General features: G+C 52.1%; 1 protein-coding gene across 1 annotated transcript in view; it reads right to left on the bottom strand.

The window, feature by feature from the left end:
* The window catches only part of GCGR (glucagon receptor), a 70,970-nt gene extending 53,941 nt beyond the window's left edge, over positions 1 to 17,029 (bottom strand). Inside the window, exons 1-2 of the mRNA XM_078599254.1 lie at positions 16,840 to 17,029; positions 2,914 to 3,042 (exon numbers count right to left, since the gene is read on the bottom strand). Coding sequence (XP_078455380.1) covers positions 2,914 to 2,973 — 60 coding nt within the window. The 5' untranslated portion in view covers positions 2,974 to 3,042; positions 16,840 to 17,029. The remainder of the gene's footprint in view (positions 1 to 2,913; positions 3,043 to 16,839) is intronic.
* Positions 17,030 to 18,913: the final 1,884 nt, after the last annotated feature.

The raw sequence follows: 18,913 nt of genomic DNA, 5'->3' as shown, positions 1-18,913 counted from the left end.
TTCCACGACAAAGGGGCCAGCCATCCGTTCACCCGTAGGTCGGTTAACAGTAGAGCTGGGACGATATTATTAATCAACTGAAGGTCACGATGGAATACTGCACTTGTATTGCAGTAGAGTACTGCACTCGATTCCCTTCATATGAGAGGGACTGCCCCCAAATCCTACCTTGCATGTATGTACGTTGAAATTCTTTCGCACCGTACGTAGCCAAACGTGCTAACTGGAGGTGCGGGGGAAGGACAAACTAAACACAAAAAATCAGTTATAAAGACATTAGATTTCAACCTACAGTGAGGGAAAAAAGTATTTGATCCCCTGCTGATTCTGTACGTTTGCCCACTGACAAAGAAATGATCAGTCTATAATTTTAATGGTAGGTTTATTTGAACAGTGAGAGACAGAATAACAACAACAAAATCCAGAAAAACGCATGTCAAAAATGTTATGAATTGATTTGCATTTTAATGAGGGAAATAAGTATTTGACCCCTCTGCAAAACATGACTTAGTACTTGGTGGCAAAACCCATGTCGGCAATCACAGAGGTCAGACGTTTCTTGTAGTTGGCCACCAGGTTTGCACACATCTCAGGAGGAATTTTGTCCCACTCCTCTTTGCAGATCTTCTCCAAGTCATTAAGGTTTCGAGGCTGACGTTTGGCAACTCGAACCTTCAGCTCCTTCCACAGATTTTCTATGGAATTAAGGTCTGGAGACTGGCTAGGCACTCCAGGACCTTAATGTGCTTCTTCTGGAGCCACTCCTTTGTTGCCTTGGCCGTGTGTTTTGGGTCATTGTCATGCTGGAATACCCATCCACGACCCATTTTCAATGCCCTGGCTGAGGGAAGAGGTTCTCACCCAAGATTTGATGGTACATGGCCCCGTCCATCGTCCCTTTGATGCGGTGAAGTTGTCCTGTCCCCTTAGCAGAAAAACACCCCAAAGCATAATGTTTCCACCTCCATGTTTGACGGTGGGGATGGTGTTCTTGGGGTCATAGGCAGCATTCCTCCTCCAAACACGGCGAGTTGAGTTGATGCCGAAGAGCTTCATTTTGGTCTCATCTGACCACAACACTTTCACCCAGTTGTCCTCTGAATAATTCAGATGTTCATTGGCAAACTTCAGACGGGCATGTATATGTGCTTTCTTGAGCAGGGGGACCTTGCGGGTGCTGCATGATTTCAGTCCTTCACGGTGTAGTGTGTTACCAACTGTTTTCTTGGTGACTATGGTCCCAGCTGCCTTTGGATCATTGACAAGATCCTCCCGTGTAGTTTTGGGCTGATTCATCACCGTTCTCATGATCATTGCAACTCCACGAGGTGAGATCTTGCATGGAGCCCCAGGCCGAGGGAGATTGACAGTTCTTTGGTGTTTCTTCCATTTGCGAATAATCACACCAACTGTTGTCACCTTCTCACCAAGCTGCGTGGCGATGGTCTTGTAGCCCATTCCAGCCTTGTGTAGGTCTACAATCTTGTCCCTGACATCCTTGGAGAGATCTTTGGTCTTGGCCATGGTGGAGAGTTTGGGATCTGATTGATTGATTGCTTCTGTGAACAGGTGCCTTTTATACAGGTAACAAGCTGAGATTAGGAGCACTCCCTTTAAGAGTGTGCTCCTAATCTCAGCTTGTTACCTGTATAAAATACACCTGGGAGCCAGAAATCTTTCTGATTGAGAGGGGGTCAAAAACTTATTTCCCTCATTAAAATGCAAATCAATTTATAACATTTTTGACATGCGTTTTTCTGGATTTTGTTGTTGTTATTCTGTCTCTCACTGTTCAAATAAACCTACCATTAAAATTATAGACTAATCATTTCTTTGTCAGTGGGCAAACGTACAAAATCAGCAGGGGATCAAATACTTTTTTTCCTCACTGTATATTTAAAAGTGCATCACTCCGGTGACTTCCTAAGCATTGACGCCGTGGATATGATGAGATCGAGCACATTCCAAGTGATTGGGCCTATAAGCTTCCGTTAAAATCTCGAAGGGAATTAGCTCGGGCGACGATGATCGGCGATCAGTAGGAAAGAGTCACATTTGACGTGTAGATATCCAACTCGGTGAAATGTGTGCGCGTAAGGACTCATTGATTCGCATCAGGTTGCGAAACAAAATAGTAGTGTAGGGCACGAGAGGCAAAGACAGGTCGCATCGTTACTCATCCTCTGCCTTACCTTTAACATTTCCTTAAAGTTTACTTAACGTTGACTGTGGTGTACCCTCCCCCGGGGAGTATTTGTAAAGGCGCAGCCCTGCAATTGCTTGCTCAAGCCACTGCTGGCAGGAGGGCCTCCACAAGTGAGAGCTCCAGATAGCCCCGCTGGAGAGCATTTGGCCTACTCTTCCACGTTGGCCAGACGTCTTGGAAGAAGTGTGGGAGTACCCACACTTTGCCCTACCATCACGCGCGTCCTGCCGATCGTCTACCATGTGGTGTACCCATTAATTCTGCTGGATGGACAGAGAGGCACGTGGTTAATAAACTGCTGTGCCGGGAGAAATAATTGAGCTCGTGAATCCAGTGTGATGAGGATTACACCGCAGCAGCATTCTGAATTTTTGTATTCGGGTAAAGGTGCAGCCCTGCAATTGCTTGCTAGGGGGCGCTGTAGAGAGCCTTTTAGACTGCGGTGGGTATTTTGGCCTATTCTTTCACACTGGTCAGACATCTTTGGAAAGGTTTTGCGAGTACCCACACTCTACCCCACCGCACGCAACTAACTAGTGAACCCATTTATACTGCAAAGTAGATAGAGGCAGTGGGGGGCAGGGGGGTTAACCTCCCCCCCCCCCATTTTTTAAACAGGGTCACACTACAGGATTGCATCGTACATGTGCGCGCGCTCCATCTCTGCGTGATCCACCAACCCCCCGGGCGAAACGTAGCGACGTTACCTGGGCGAGGCAGCACAGCGTGGCGAGAAGCAGCAGCTGATGCGCGCGGGGGCCCCCCATCGCTGGCCATGCGCTCCGAAGGAAGGGCACCTCACGCCAGGCGGAGCGGGCGATCACGGCACGGCACTGCTGAGAGCACAGGAGGGCACGGTGGGAATAGGCTCATCGTTTTATCGGTCGTTCGTTCCAGGAACGCATTTCTCAGTTTGAAGGTCACTAACGAGGAGACCACTGCGAGAAGGTGCACAGTACTGGATGTGGTGTGCCAAGTACGAAAATATGTCATGGGTCAACAACCTGGATAGTTTTAGCCCTGTTTTTGTCAGTTCTGTGCTCGAGGGCAAGTCCATGGGTCAAGGTCGTTCCATCCCACCTCATTTAAACGCACTCCACCCACCATCGCGTATAACAGGGCACTCAACGCTAAAGATATTTAGTCGTGATTAGGGAAGGATGGTCGAGGTGAATTCCTTGGCTTTCCTCAACAGTTTTCCTTTTTTAGGTGACACCATCACCAAATGCAATTTAATATCATACCCAGGGGGAGGATCTCTATGTAAGTCAATGGTCTCTATGTAAATCAGTGGGTCTCTAAGTCTGTCGTCTTCACGTATGTTTTCTTATGTTCACTGCCTAAGGGCAGGTGCATGCCTCAAGCTGCTTCCATCCCAAAGCCCACCACACAGCCCATGTACACTTCACCAACCACACTTTCGCGGTGGGTGAGGTCTCTCACAGCCCTGCAATGTAAAACTATTACAATTAGAAAGGTAGACCTAAAGTTGCCTCTTCAGTGAACTTTGTACAATGGGTAACTGCCTAATTGAATCGCTAAAGAGGGATTTCGTTGTTTTTTTTGTATTAATGCGAAATATTTAAGGCTCGTTACACTCCAGTGAGGAAATGCGTCCATTATTAACCTCATTAACTCCCTAAACGCTTGCATAACTCTTTACATGCTCGAATACTTCCATTATTAACCTCATTAACTCCCTGAACGCTTGCATAACTCTTCACATGCTCGAAGTGCTCATTGTGCTCTCATAACACGAATGCAAACAGCCGACCCCACACCCATCACCTCCGGTATATTTAAGATGCTCACTAAAATACATGGAGTGTTTGTGTAAAAGGTCAAACATGCAGTCAGAATCAGAATCTTTATTTAACCTGGACAAATCCGATGAGCAATGAAGCTCTTCGTCACAGTCTTTAAGACTGGGAGTAGCAGGCTGCCGACCGCCCAGGGGTGACGCCGCCGTATCCACGAGGTCGCGGCCAACTCCCGCGACCCACGACGTCTCGATGCCGACCCAAGTGGATCGCTGCCAAGCAAACAAAAGAAAGGAAAACGAAGCCAACACGGGCCACTGCGGCTCCTACTTCCAGCTGGGACCGCGTGGCGCCCCCCAACGCCCAGAGATCTGCCGGTCCAGAAGTTGACTCCACGGCCACATAAAAAGCGTTACCACCAAACCTCCAGTATCAAACATAAAATATTGCGATTTTGATGGACGTCATCCTCGAACCCCGAGGGACTGCCGACGACGACGATGACGATGAAAGGTGCAGCCCTGCAATTGCTTGCTCGCACCGCTGCTGACGAATGGGGTCTTCGCTCGAGGGAGTTCTAGAGAACCCCTCGAGACTCTAGAACTCTGGAGGGTAGTTCGGCCAACTCTTTGTCACGCTGATCAGACGTCTTGGGAGAGTTGCGAGCACCCACACTTTGCCCCACCACACGCGACCTGCTCTGATCGACCATCATTTTTAAACAGCGAACCAAAATGCTCTTGTATCCATGCGCGCTGATGCTCTTTGTCAAACTTGCATTGTTTTAAGACGATGCGTAATCGGGATTATTTCCGGAATCTTTAGAACATTTTCCTAACTCGCGCGCAATTATACATTACGTTTCTGATATTTATGAAGCTGAAAAGATATGAAATAACCAAGGCATACCAATAACAGACACAACACTCTCAATCTGCCTTTACAATTGGCTTTCATAAGAGGAGACATACATCTACAGTACACTATAGCCAGTTAATTATACTGCTGGGTAGACATATCGGGGCATTTTAAGAAATTTGGATTGTGCTTCAACATGCACAGACCATAATCAATCCACTGCTGGATGAAGGCCTCCCCAAATGCGTGTCGGTCATGGGGTTCGTCTGACCCTCTTCCCGTATAATTCACCACGCCGCTCAGCACGGGTTGGTAATGGGACGGAGCCCGTGACTGTTGCTGTTAGCTATCGCCCGGAGACGCAGTCAGATCGGCCGCGTTCACAGCGCTGTGAGTTATGTGCTGTGCCACCGCTCCACCCGTCCTCTCACTGTGATACTCAATACGTCCTGAAGGAAACCAGTCCATCGATACGTCCGTATCTTTCTTTCCATCTCAATGGCATAGCAAGAGTCCGTTATTCATTGCAACTGGCACGTGCTTCGGTATGAACAACTGAAGCTAATGCTTGTGTAGTGACATCGCCGGATGTCACCATTCTGTAGTGTAGTGCCGGCCCTAGAGGAGCACGGTGTTTGTGTGCCGGCCTGAAGCGAAGGTCGGGTCAGATCATGGCATCCTGGGTGACCCGAGAGGACACGTGACCGGACAGGATGACAGGGGGGGCCCCGAGAGGGGGGTGTGAGGGTCACGTGATGGGGACCGAGGTTCCTCGGGAGGCTTCTGGAAAGGGGGCGTGGCCAGGGGCGGAGCTGCAGGGAACATCAGCCGAGTCCCGGGAGGGATCGTGGCTATCCATCCCGGGGAAGAAACCCTTCGTCTACGACAGGGGTCTGCAACCTTTAAGACATAAAGAGCCACTTGGACCCGTTTCCGAAGGAAAAAATAAACTGGGAGCCGCAAAACCATTGCAACATTTAAAACAAATATAACACTGCATATATTGTTTCTTACCTTATTGCTATATACAGGATCGTGCAGTCAGCTGTCAATCTGAATAAAAAAAGGACTTTTTCACTTAACAATGTAAAATATATTTTTGCAAATTAATAGCTAAATTACCTGGTTAATGGGATTTTTGCTCCTGAACCTCAGTGCACAGTGTCTGCACATCAGGGCTGTAAGACGTCACCTTCATTTTCACACAGGCTTGCAAGCTGTCATCTGTGAGGCGTGATCGATGTTTGTTTTTAATATAGTTCATGTTGGAGAAGACCTGCTCACATACATATGTGGAGCCGAAGATCGACAGGACTCCAAATGCATACTTTTTCATGTTTATATAAGTGTTGGGGATGGCATTCCATGTTTCGAATACAAGTTTGTCCTGTTTGGGAAGGTTTTCAATATCACTCCATTTATGATTCTGAGCCAGAATGGCCTTCTGACGGGCAACATCCTCAAGAGTAGCGGTCAAGCATTTGAACTTGGACACCCATATATCTTTGTCGGCTATATCGGCCAGTTCCATCTCAAGATCAGGTTGACTTACACCTGCAAATGCAGTCATATTCAATAGGGATGGATCGATCGCCAGGGGAGTGACAGGGAAGGATAATGTCGTTTTTTCCTCTCTGAACTCACAGAATCGTTTCCCAAACGAACTTTGCATTGTGGTGATTGCAGACTTGAAATATTCCAAATTTATCGTATCATGACTTTGTTTGAACTCTCTCAAAGAGGGAAAGTGAGACAGTGTACCTCTCTGTAAATCTTTGACAAACATTGTCAACTTGTGCTCGAATGCCAAAACCTCCTCCAGCATGTGCAGGGCTGTGCCTCCTTTCCCCTGAAGGGTTGTATTTAGCGTGTTTAGATGTGCTGTCATGTCTACCATAAAATGTAATTTTTCCAGCCACTCTGGCTGTTCCAGCTCAGTAAAGGTGAGCTCTTTGCTGCCCAGGAAGGTTTTTACTTCTTCCAAACATGTGACAAAGCAACGGCAACGTTATTGCCTGTCACCGGGCGGGCAGTGTGGAGCGGAGCGGCGACCTGTCAGCAGCGGCAACGCCACAGCAGGTGTCACAGTGCGCCTCCTCCCCTCGCTAGCATCCGCCCCGGAGCCGCGGTCAAGGTTCAAAAGAGCCGCATGCGGCTCCGGAGCCGCAGGTTGCCGACCCCTGGTCTACGATCTTCCGTCTTCAATCTTCAGGCACGCGGACCAGGCAGTATGTTGGCTGTCCTAGTCCGAAGTTGTTAATTATCTTGCAACCTGTGTAGTTAGCCAGGGTGGTCACCGCCCTAGGTTGTTGTCTCGTTAAGGGGTAGACTTACCCCGTTGTGTTATTAATCAATGCGCCGCCTCGAAGTTTAAGTGTGCAACTCAGTTGAACCCACTACACTTGTAATAACCTACAAAATTCTTGATTTGTTTCAACGTGACTGGGTCAAGAGTATTTGTTTAACTAGGTCGAGAGGTGAGCGACTCGATAAGGTGAGCCTTCTTGTCTCGCGGTTTGTTAAAAGATGTAACAGTTGTGTGAAAACCCTCCCCGTAGAGGCGGTTCAATCTTGATTTGAAGCTTTCATGACTGCAGGAATCCATACTCTTTGGTTCTTTCGGGAAAGTCACGCAGGTAGAAAAATAATAATAGATCACGACGTTTCGATCGCCACACAAGCAACCGTCTTCAGGTGGGAGTGAGAAACAGGCTGCATAAACAAGTCCTTATATATCGTGCTTATATATAGATCCGTTTGGCATTAGGATAAGTGATAGCAGCAGGTGTAAGGTGGCCTGGAACCTTCGGGAATATTGTTTCTCACTCCCACCTGAAGACGGTTGCTTGTGTGGCTATCGAAACGTCGTGATCTATGATTATTTTTCTACCTACGTGACTTCACCGAAAGAACCAAAGAGTATATAGGTCGAGAGCTCAAGAGACCAGGATGATGTCATCTGCAAGAGTGACCTGGGTGGTAAATCGTGTCTTTTTTTTACGTGGCAAGCGCAGTCTCACCTGATTTATACATTGACAAATCTACCAGTAATAAGTGTTTTGATTATTCACGTTTCTACCTGACTGTGAAACACGTGCGCATTCGTGTAGAGTGCATATTTGCAGTGATGGTGTCTTCATGAATAAGGCCACGAGACCAGAGACTTACCATTCCCTGCACACAACTAACGTTTACCAAACGCGTCCCACGTGGTGGAGAGAGTGCTGATCCGAATTCATTTAGAGACGTGTGTGTGGGTAGTGTAAGCAGTTAGCGCGCTGCACTACGAACCTGGGGACTCGAGTTTGATTCCTGCTTATTTCCACCACTTTTGACGATTATCTGAACCGGTCCTGGGCATCCCTTAGGTCGACTCAGCCTCAAATGAGTACCTCATGCGGTAAGCATCGCCACTAGGGAGACAAAGGCGGGCGGGCGTGGTGCTGGCCGCCCACCCCCTCGCGTGCCGTGCCGCCCTTCATAGGTGCTCGCTAACAGCACTTGCTCCTACAGTCTGCTAACGCTACACGGGGGATCTTTGTCTGTGTAGCACACAGAGCGTTGGGATCGCGATAATCGGTTATGCAACCACCTACTATGCATCATGCACAGTCATGGTTCATTACAAACACGTGTGTACACAATAACCCCATCGCGCGTCGCATGCCCAAGGAATTAAGATGCATCGATTATCTCTGTGCGTGCCCAATGAACCCTGCGTACTGTAAGCCACTATTCACCACTGCCCCCTGATAAGCCACAAAGGCAGATTGTCTCCAGATAAGTCGGGGAGGGGTTTTTGTTTTTCCTCGAGTAGATGGGTTCATAAATAGGATGCTGCTGCCGTGATACAATGGTTGGACTTGCAACCCAGAGGTCACTGTTTCCGTTCGATCTCCCGGCGCGGCAGTTGAAACGATGGCGCAAGCGCCTCGCATCCCTCCAGCTCTGTCCACCCAGCAGTATAATACATGGGTACACCGCAAGTCGATCGGCAAGTCGCGTGTGGTGGGGTACAGTGTGGGAACCCCCCATCCCCCAACCCTCTTCACAGACATCAGGCCAGCGTGGGAGAGTAGACGAAGTAGCCTCTTAGAGGCTAGAGGAGCTTCCCTGTGTAGTGAGTCATTTCAGAGACACTATTTAGGAGGCAACAACGTTTATTCTACACTCACTCTCGTTACACCCAGGACTACAATACACCTGTCTCTCTCGCATATGAGATAACTATGATCGGGTCAGAGCAGCCAACGTGCTGTCAGACCCACGATGTTGAAGACGTAGATGTAGCACTTGAGTTCCACTTCATCTTCAGACAGCCCCGATATTCGATTGGAGCTTCCCTTTTATCCCTTTCGGCGTGGCCTGGCTCCACCCTCGGCCGCGCCTACCTCTCCAATATTCCCGAAGGTTCCAGGCCACCTTACACCTGTTCCCTCCTTGTTTATGGCCGGGTGTGTGATGTGTCCGACAGGGACGTACGTTGACGGAGGTTGCGCCTCTGTGAAACTCTGTTCCTCCATCCGCAGGATCCCAGGGCTTGACGGCAATGGAACCACCGGCGGTGCCGCCCACAGGTGGACCGGGGTGGACAATACAACCGCCACCAACTTCTTCCTCTCCTCCATCTTCGTCCCGGGGGGGGGGAGGGGGGGCGCTCGTTGAGCCAGCTGCGAGTCACCCCTGGGGTCCCTGGGGGACCTGTGCCGGGCCAATATGAGGGACCGTCGACAAGGACCCGTTCCAAGATGGTTTGGTTCAGATGACCGCCCCTACTAGTCATTGAGTTCTTGTTATTTTTGGGGCTGGATTGTTGCCATGCATTGTGAATGTTGCGTGGATATTGTGGTGTTCGTCATCCCGCCACTCGACGTATGGAGGTCAGCCGAGATGGCTGTTTTTTTTTCACGGGGGGGGAGCGGGGGGTAATGTAGTGACATTGATGAGTCACTGTAGCGCATGCCGCTGGGAGGTTAGTAGACAATAGAATTAGGGGTAACAGTCCGTCCTATAAATTTTACCTGTGGGCAAGGCACGGAGCCCTCTGGGGGATCCAGAGGAGTGCAGGGCCAATGACGGAGCCTGGTCACACTGTTCAGGATAAAAGGCGAGCTCCGACTCGCAGTCGGGGCTGCTGCAATCTGAAGTGGAACTCGTTGTTGCCGTCGTCATTGTGATCTTCGCCCCCTGCAAGCTGTGGGTCTGGCAGCATGTTGGCTGTCCCGACCCGGTGCATAGTTATCCCCTAAGACTGTGAAGGCCGGAATAAAAGAGAGAGTACCTCCTACTAGTGTCTGTGAATTAGCACACAATCACTGAGCGACACATATATCGGGATATGTATAGATGATCCACTCATACAGCCCCATCGCCGGAATCTAACTATATAGCTTGTTGACTAATACAGCCACGACGACGATGGGAACCGTACAGCGGATCGGCCATATGGCCGGACGATGAAGAAGGGATGACCGCGAAGACAGCGATGGCAGTCAGAACCCATACCCCCACGACAGCTCCGAACCTCCAGTCACGTCCCCCTTATATACTCCTCGTCGTGGCCAAGCCCCGCCTCTGGCCACGCCCCCTTCTAGAACTCTCGTGCAGGTTCCCGGAGCTTCCCGACTGATCCCCGCCTCTGACTTTTAGCCCAGTTACGCCCCCCCCTTATGGTTGGCTATTGTATAGCGCACCCATACCCGTAATTATCCCTTCTGGTCAACAAATGGAACCCTATCACTACACATGTTTGATGGATTAAGTACTGTACAATAAAATGGCCACAGTGTTAACTATTGTGAGATGGTGCTGACAGAGTGTGTGTGTGCTGTAGTTGCCCCCCACCCCCCTCGTGTGATGTGCCGGCCTTCATAGGAGCTCGCTAACAGCACTTGCCCCAAAAGTCTGTTAGGCCTCTACGGGGGATATATGTATTTGTGTAGTTGGTGGCCAGGCTGAGGCCATCGACTCTCTTGATACACAAGAGTTAAATCACGGGCGGCTCAAACCTGGATTCGAACCTATGACCTCTCGAGTGCACGTACTTGCTGCAAAACACTATGGTCTCTTTACTGTTTGAAGATATGAAAGAAGAAAAAACGACAATAACACGGATTTAAAAATAAAGAAAATGACAAATCGCGCTAACCACGACACGTCGCCTTTACGATTCGCACCGTCGCTGGTGATGAAGGAGACATGAACACAGATTTCGCCGAGAGACATCGCACACACAAAGGATTATTCGCCTGTAACACGTGTGTCGAGCATTGAGCGCGCACCTGCTTATCTCCAAGCGGTAGCGGTTCCACAAAGCCGAGGCGAGCATTCCACATTCCCACGACGAGGAACGGTCCATCGGGCAGAGCAACGGCTTCCGATGTGTTTTCGGTTTGTGCCACGTGCTGTCCGCTGGGCACGGTTTTCGACGTTTCGCACCGCGTGCCGGGAGCTTGTTTGGGAAATTATTTACGTGCTGCACGTTTGATGTAAACGCCGGACATCATGCTTAGAGCTCTACAATTAGCACGGTTGGCCGCGTACGGGGCGAAAGAAGTTCAACATGCGTACACACACAGCCCAACGCGCGAAAACCCTACGGAGTAGAGGCAACCACAGTCGACTTTCCATTTGGTGATGCAGGCACAGTCTCATTGTGTTTTCATCCGACTGCTCGAATAATAATGATGATGGTGATTGTAATTATGATGGGGCATCGTTGAACCTGCCTGTAATTTGAACTCGCGATTCACTGCGATCTGAACTATACCCCCCCACCAGCCCATGGAGTCTGATGCAATTGCCACCGCCTACACACTCAAAAGCAAAGCCAGTCTAGCCACACCATTGCAATGTTCGTGGTAAGACCTTAATGCGGAATTGTGGACTTTGAATATATCTGAAAATCAAAAAACTCCGCGATCTAAAAATAGCGGGTGCAGTCACGCATTGCTTTAAATGCAGTCGCTGCATTCGAGACGCACGTATACATCGTGTGTGTGTCGATGTGAAGATAAAGGCCTTATAACATGTGTAATAAACGACTGGACCACGATGTCTGGCTCAGTGTCCTTTATTCGGTTCGTGCTGTACACCCACACGGCTGTCTTTACTCTGTAGCTTCTCCACGGTGCTGACTCCAATGTCGGCCCGATCCACAACAGCAGCTCCGCTGCTGTTTCTCTCACACAGCCCCCCTTGGCTGTACTCGCTGCAACTCCTCTCCCTCCGCAGCTCTGACAGCCTCTTGCTGTCTCTCTCTCTCTCCGCAGCTCCTCCTGGCAGCCACACCGCTGCCTCTAACATGCAGCCCTCTCTCTCTCTCTCTCCGCAGCTCCTCCTGGCAGCCACACCGCTGCCTCTAACACGCAGCCCTTCTGGCTGTCTCCTCTGCAGCTGCACACCACTCCGCAGCTTCCTCTTATCTTCGGGGTTGGCTCCCGATGGCCGTCGGCGCCCCCCCTCTCCCCACACTCGCCCGCGTGGCCTCACTCTTTTCCGCTCACACCCCGACTGCCTTCCCCTTCCGGTTTACCCGCTTAAGGACCCGAACCTTCCCCCCACGTCACATGACTCCACCCCCCGTGACGTCACATCCGGAAGGTCGCTTACGCCCGCATTACACCACCCTCCCCCGTAGAAAAATCCCAGCCGACCTCGGCTGACCAATAGCAAATCGTAATGCGGCGAACCGAGCTTCCCCCCCTAAAGGACACTAAGCATACAATGTAACAGCAAGAACAACAACAACGACGCAATTAACATCAACGAACGTACAAAAAGCATGCAATAAATACAACTGTAAGAAAAAAATAACAAGACAACAACAATCAACGAAACGTAAGCGATTTGGAACGTGTGCGGGTCGCCGGCCCGTCCCGGACGGTCGGCGGCCCACTCGCAGAACGGGAACGCGATGAAAGTCGAGGAACGACAGGGGGTAATCCCCCTGTCGCAGCTGGAAGTCCACCGCCGTCCCGTGTCTCTAAAGAGTTAGTCTTGGGCTTGTCCTGTGACCGTGCCCGCAGCTGGGTCGGAAGGGCTGCAGGGCTCGAAGGTCCCGCAGACCTGGCAGGCGTCCTCCGAGCAGGGCCCCTCGTCCCCCGCAATGTCACGGCCGGCCTGTCTGTTTCGGAGGATCTTTAGCCGACTTGACCGGTGCCGAGGCCTCCTGCTGCGGCGGAGCCGGGAAACGGGCCCAGCAGTCTCTGGCGTAGTGGCCCCTACGCCCGCAGCGGAAACATTCGGCCTCGTTGCGCCGAAGCGCAGGCCTCGCCTCCTGACGGCCCCGTTCTGGTAGCGCCGCGCGCGGTCTCGGCCCGCCGCGTCCCGTCCATGGAGCGGAGGCGGCCGTCAGTTGTTGAGGGCCCCGGTCATCCGGAACATAGACAGCCTGCGCAGGGTTCCACCCCAGCGCATCCTCTTCTTTGACGGGCCCCCCCGTCCACGCCGTCGCTTGTTTCCAGCGACGGAGGTTGAATTGCGCATCGAGACACTTAGCAGCCGTCCGGGAAGTTAGCTTCTCATGCCCACACACAGGCATGGGGATCCCTAGATCCCGAGACAGCTCCAACATTTTCCCTAATATGAGAGGCTCGAGCAGGTCCTGTGGCGTCTCAGGATAAGCTGCCATGGCCAGCTCCAGCACCGCACCCCTGAACGCCACGGGCGACTCCTCTGGTGCTCGTTGTCGTTGAGCGAATCGCCGATGCGCATCATCTGGTGGCTCATAAGCATCGGCCATTTCTTGAAAAACACCACATAAAGTTGCCTTCTTATCGGTCGTTATGGAACGGAAGAATCGGACAGATTCGTCGTCCAGGAGAGTCGGCAACACCTCCAAAGCCTCCGCATCGGTCCATCTTGCTGTGCGTACCGCCGCCAAGAAGCGGCAGGCGAACGCGCTCCAGTCCCCACCGACGGAAAATTCTTTAACCGTTGTAAGGTGGCGACTCCGACTCCTCTTCCCGCCGTCTTCCAATGGTGGTGGTTGTGATGGCAAATTCAAAATGGCGTCGGCCCGCGGCGTGGCCAAGATGGCGGTTTGGCGCCACGGAGCGCGCAAAATGGCGGCCTCTTGCCGCGTGGGCAATGGCGGCGGCAGGACAGGCAACGTGGCGGCCCGCGGAGCACCACTTGCATCATCCATCGTCCCTGGCGCGACGAGATGGCATAGATGCGCCAGGACGTCCTTAAGTGCCTCCAGTTGTACCGCCATCACTTGCCATCGTTGATCCGCGTCTGATGATGTCGACGGACCCGCCACCGCGCCAACATCCTCCACTCCCGTTCCCGTGGTCGCCTCAGCCGGGCTCTCCTCCACCACCCCAACAGGATCCGTGGTTGGAGGGAGTTCGTCGTCGTCGGACGAAGAAGCCGATGCAGGCGCCGGATTAACTTTCTTCCTCACTTGTTTCGACATGCCGTTGCACTTCCGACACCAGTGTAATAAACGACTGGACCACGATGTCTGGCTCAGTGTCCTTTATTCGGTTCGTGCTGTACACCCACACGGCTGTCTTTACTCTGTAGCTTCTCCACGGTGCTGACTCCAATGTCGGCCCGATCCACAACAGCAGCTCCGCTGCTGTTTCTCTCACACAGCCCCCCTTGGCTGTACTCGCTGCAACTCCTCTCCCTCCGCAGCTCTGACAGCCTCTTGCTGTCTCTCTCTCTCTCCGCAGCTCCTCCTGGCAGCCACACCGCTGCCTCTAACATGCAGCCCTCTCTCTCTCTCTCTCCGCAGCTCCTCCTGGCAGCCACACCGCTGCCTCTAACACGCAGCCCTTCTGGCTGTCTCCTCTGCAGCTGCACACCACTCCGCAGCTTCCTCTTATCTTCGGGGTTGGCTCCCGATGGCCGTCGGCGCCCCCCCTCTCCCCACACTCGCCCGCGTGGCCTCACTCTTTTCCGCTCACACCCCGACTGCCTTCCCCTTCCGGTTTACCCGCTTAAGGACCCGAACCTTCCCCCCACGTCACATGACTCCACCCCCCGTGACGTCACATCCGGAAGGTCGCTTACGCCCGCATTACACATGTTTGAGCAAACTGCTATGTACGAGCATTTGTGTTGACGTTAACACACCGCACCATGGCACTAATTTAAGGCTGAGTCTACCTAGGGGAGGCCGGTCGGCGCACAAGTGTTGATATCTGCACCGGTTCAGATGTGACTTGCAACGTTATCTGTGGCTGGGGAATAAAAATCGGGTGAGTTTGTCAATGCGCTAATCACTGCGCCACCGCTCCACACGTAGGTGTATATTAATACACATTTGTATGTGCATACACCTATGCACATGACACAACAGTGGAGTTGATCTCTGCACACACTCGCTGTTTAGTTTCGCCAGCGAATGCAAACAACACGCGCGTCTGCTGCGCGAGCTTGTTTGTGCAATAACGAAAACAAATGAACTCGTAAAAGCCCTACGAGCCAAATGATATCAAGCATCGGAAATGCGACTGTCTCCCCCCCCCCCACCACCACCACGCCCCTGTCGTTCTATTTACGAGAACTGTCCATCGCAACGTGCGGTCGAGATAACGCAATCGGAAACGGCCTCTGAGTTGATGCGCGCGCCTGTTGCGCAAAAGAAACGCGCAGCGCCTGTCGCCTGTTCGGTGAACGCGGCAGTTCACCTCTGCATCACCCCCCCCGCCCCACGGAGATGGACACGGCACTCACTCCTCTCTCCTCATCCTTCCCCCGTGCAGGTGGCGAGGGCCTCCCTGGGCGCCACGGTGGCGAGATGTTAACTCCCTCACCTGGTATACAGGAGGTCGTTGGTTCTATTCCGACCGTGGCGTCTGTTTGTGTGAAGTTTGCGTCCCCCCCTCCCCCACGTGGTGGCGTGGATTTTTCTCCGGATCCTCGGGTTTTTTTCATCCACATTTAGAAACAGCATCACGCGTTTAGAGTGCTTGGCTGCTATAAATTGCCACGTGATAAGCCACTTCGTTGAGCTGTCATTTGTGGCCAGGTCGCTTCTGTAAAGAGAGCTATGTAGCTCAGTGGGCTATAACTGGTCAAATAAGAATCATAGTCTTCGTTGCCTCGCTTAAGGGCAAGGGGAGCGGGTGGCGGCGGGGAATTTGGGGGTCGGGGGTCTTTAGCAGTCCCCACCATCCGGAAAAGTTCTACCCATGCATGTGTCTTCTTCGGGTCGCGCACGCGGCCAATTGTTTTAGACAACAGAGTTCTCGACCTGGATGGCACGCACCCCCTGTGGGTGCGAGATGCCCTTTCTGGGTATGCGAGACATGGCCAGATTATTGTTTTGAGAAGGTAAATCATCAAAACACAAATAAATCACGGGTACGTAAATACAACTACTTTGTTTCATCGAACCCTACGTGTTTATTAGCATTAAACATGTTTTGTACGATTGTGCAAGACGTCAGTGAAGGCTAAGAAGCACTCACTGCTTTAGACGGATGGGACGACGACCGGTGCAAACAGCGGCACGCCTCCAAACACCATCCGTGAGCTATTTGTTCGCCCTCTCTGACTCGCGTGACGAGGCGAGGAAACGCGCAGAGGGGGCCCGCTTGACAGCTTGCAATTCTCCGAGATGGAATTGAGCCACACGTGCGCAGGTCAAAAACCAAGATGAACGCACTGCCGCCTTGATTCTCGCGGTCAAGCTGCGCACATCAAATTAATTAGGGGCTGAAGCTCCCAATAAGTGGGGGCAAAACGTCGCATGTCATTCGCAACAACATCGCGGCACAACCCGAGAACACATCGAAGAGCTTCAACGTGGCGTGCCGTTTAGTGCGCAGCCATCACTGCCCGAGCTGAGCCCACCGTCAGCTCCGCTATACTTTAAACCCGAGCTTAAAACACGGGCGACTAAAACCGGGATTCGAACCCAGGTTCTCATGCGATGCCGGGCTCAATGTGTGTGACCTCCAACCACCCCTAAGGCGCGGCGCGAATGAGTTTCCCCCGCGGCTAACTCACAGCGCTACCCTAGAGTCCTCGCCGACTCGTGCTCGAGTCCGTTCTCACCTTTGGACGCGACAGCGACGTCGCTCTTCCTTGTCTCCACCTCCCCGTGGACCCCGTGGTTGCCTCCTGGACATGAGCTTCACCAGCCGCGTGCTCCTCTCGGAGTATCGCTGCTGCTGCTGCTGCCGGGCGGAGCGGGAACGAACCGCGGCGCGGTCATCAGCGGTCGGGCTGGCGCGGTCATCCAGAAAAAAATAAAATTATAATATCAAGAACAAGCCTCCACCAACAGGAGGAGTAACCGGGAAAGTCCCGCCACGCACCCGCGCGCGTAACACCGAGGGGCTAAGCGCGGCTCGAAGTGCCAACCTACGACGAGAGACGCGCAGCTCCCGCCCGTCCGTCCTCCCTCTCTCCCTCCCCCCCTCGCTGCCTCACCCCCTCCACCCCCCCCCCCCCCCAAATGGAGGGAGCGATAACAGAGATAGGTAAAATTTAGACGCGATCAGCGCCCACCTCGTCGCAGCTCGCACTTGTAAGCGGAGAGGGAGAGATGGAGAAACGAGGAGAGAGCGTGCCCTGTGTAGGAGTGGGAAATTAGGTGGATGAGAGAGAGAGAGAGAGAAGCGAAGGAGGGGAGGTGGCGGACGGGGGGGGGGGGTGAAAGAGGGAGAGGGACACGGCAGGCGGATATAGCACGAGGGGGGGGGGGTTGTGGGCGAGGGGACCACGGGAGAGAGATTGAGAAACAGAGATGTGGAGAGTGTCCCGAGGAAGTTAACATCGATCGATAACTCGTCCTTTGCGAGATACAAAACCAAGGGGGGCTGCGATTGAACCAATCATCACAACCGTGACCACGACCGGAGGTAATATGTGGTTACGAACATCATCAGCCATGATCAATCCACTGCTTGACGAAAGCCTCCCATGGCCATCGCCATCTGTCACAATGCTGTGCTGTAGTAAGCCACCGAGCATCTGCATACGAGACAATTCCATGGCTCCATCTCCTCTGTGGACGATGTCCTCTCGGCCGCGTTCCCTCCCTTGTGCTGCCACCACCACCCTTGCGTTATTATCGACCACCCCTCGTCATCCTCTCGAGTGGCGCGTCCTGCACAAGCACACTTACTCTCTATCGCAGTCAGCGATGCCTTCAACGTGCGGAGATCCTCTTTCTGTCTCCGAAAGCAATTCTGAGCGTTTTCCAGCGTCAATACAGTGGTGTGTTTTTGAATCACATGTCAGACGAGGTGAATACCCACTCATTCATTCGTTGCACAAAATATGTTTCTGAGCACACAAATCTATCTTAGAAAGCATTACAGAATCCACACACGCGCACGGATTCATCTTCGTCATCCTGTCCCACTCTCGCGACGCAACTGCGCCTCTCGGTGTGCCCCGTTCCTCTGCTCGCACCGATCTGACCCCCGTCGCACCGCCTCTCGCCTGACGGGACGAGCCCCGAGCCAACGAGGTCGTCATTTAGCAACCATTAGCGCCTGTTCTATTTCAGGACGATGTAATGAACGCACGGCATCCTCTAAGCACGTTCGTCGGACGTCAGAGATGTGGCAACGGTGACGATAAGAACCAATTTTCCGATTGCTTGAGGTCACGAGATGAAAGAGTTGCGATTACAGCATTGGAAAATCAATACCTGGAAATTCGTGATCATCATGATCATTATCATCGTCGTTATTTATAGGGCACAGTCCTGCGATGCACCTATTCATATCTCCCTTCTGTACATGGACACGTGGCAAGGGTTGGTGGATCACGTAGACATTTGTCACACTCTTAAAACCCCTCTGGGCTGCGACGTGATCCGGGGATGAGAGTGCAACAAGTGGGTTCATTAACCCATCTGTTGCGAATCGTATCGTGTTCTCCTCTCGTGTGCGTGGTGGGTATTGTCTGGCTACTCCAGTTAGTGGAAGAGATAGTGTAGAGATATTAGCCAAACAGCCAAATATAGCAGGGAGCCTCTTGAAAGAGGGGGCTTTGGGGCTCAGTGAGTCTTTCACGGATAGAGTCAACCCCATCAATTACTGACGGCAGTGTAAATGACACAACAATCATTTTCATCACAAAGCACGTTCGTCCATTACACCGTGGCCCTAAAAGG

This window comes from Lampetra planeri, chromosome 1 (genome assembly GCF_965212315.1).
Source record: "Lampetra planeri chromosome 1, kcLamPlan1.2.h2, whole genome shotgun sequence".
NCBI lineage: Eukaryota > Metazoa > Chordata > Hyperoartia > Petromyzontiformes > Petromyzontidae > Lampetra > Lampetra planeri.
The sequence above is the reverse complement of the archived record's forward strand: the minus strand, read 5'-3'. Positions and strand labels throughout refer to the sequence as shown.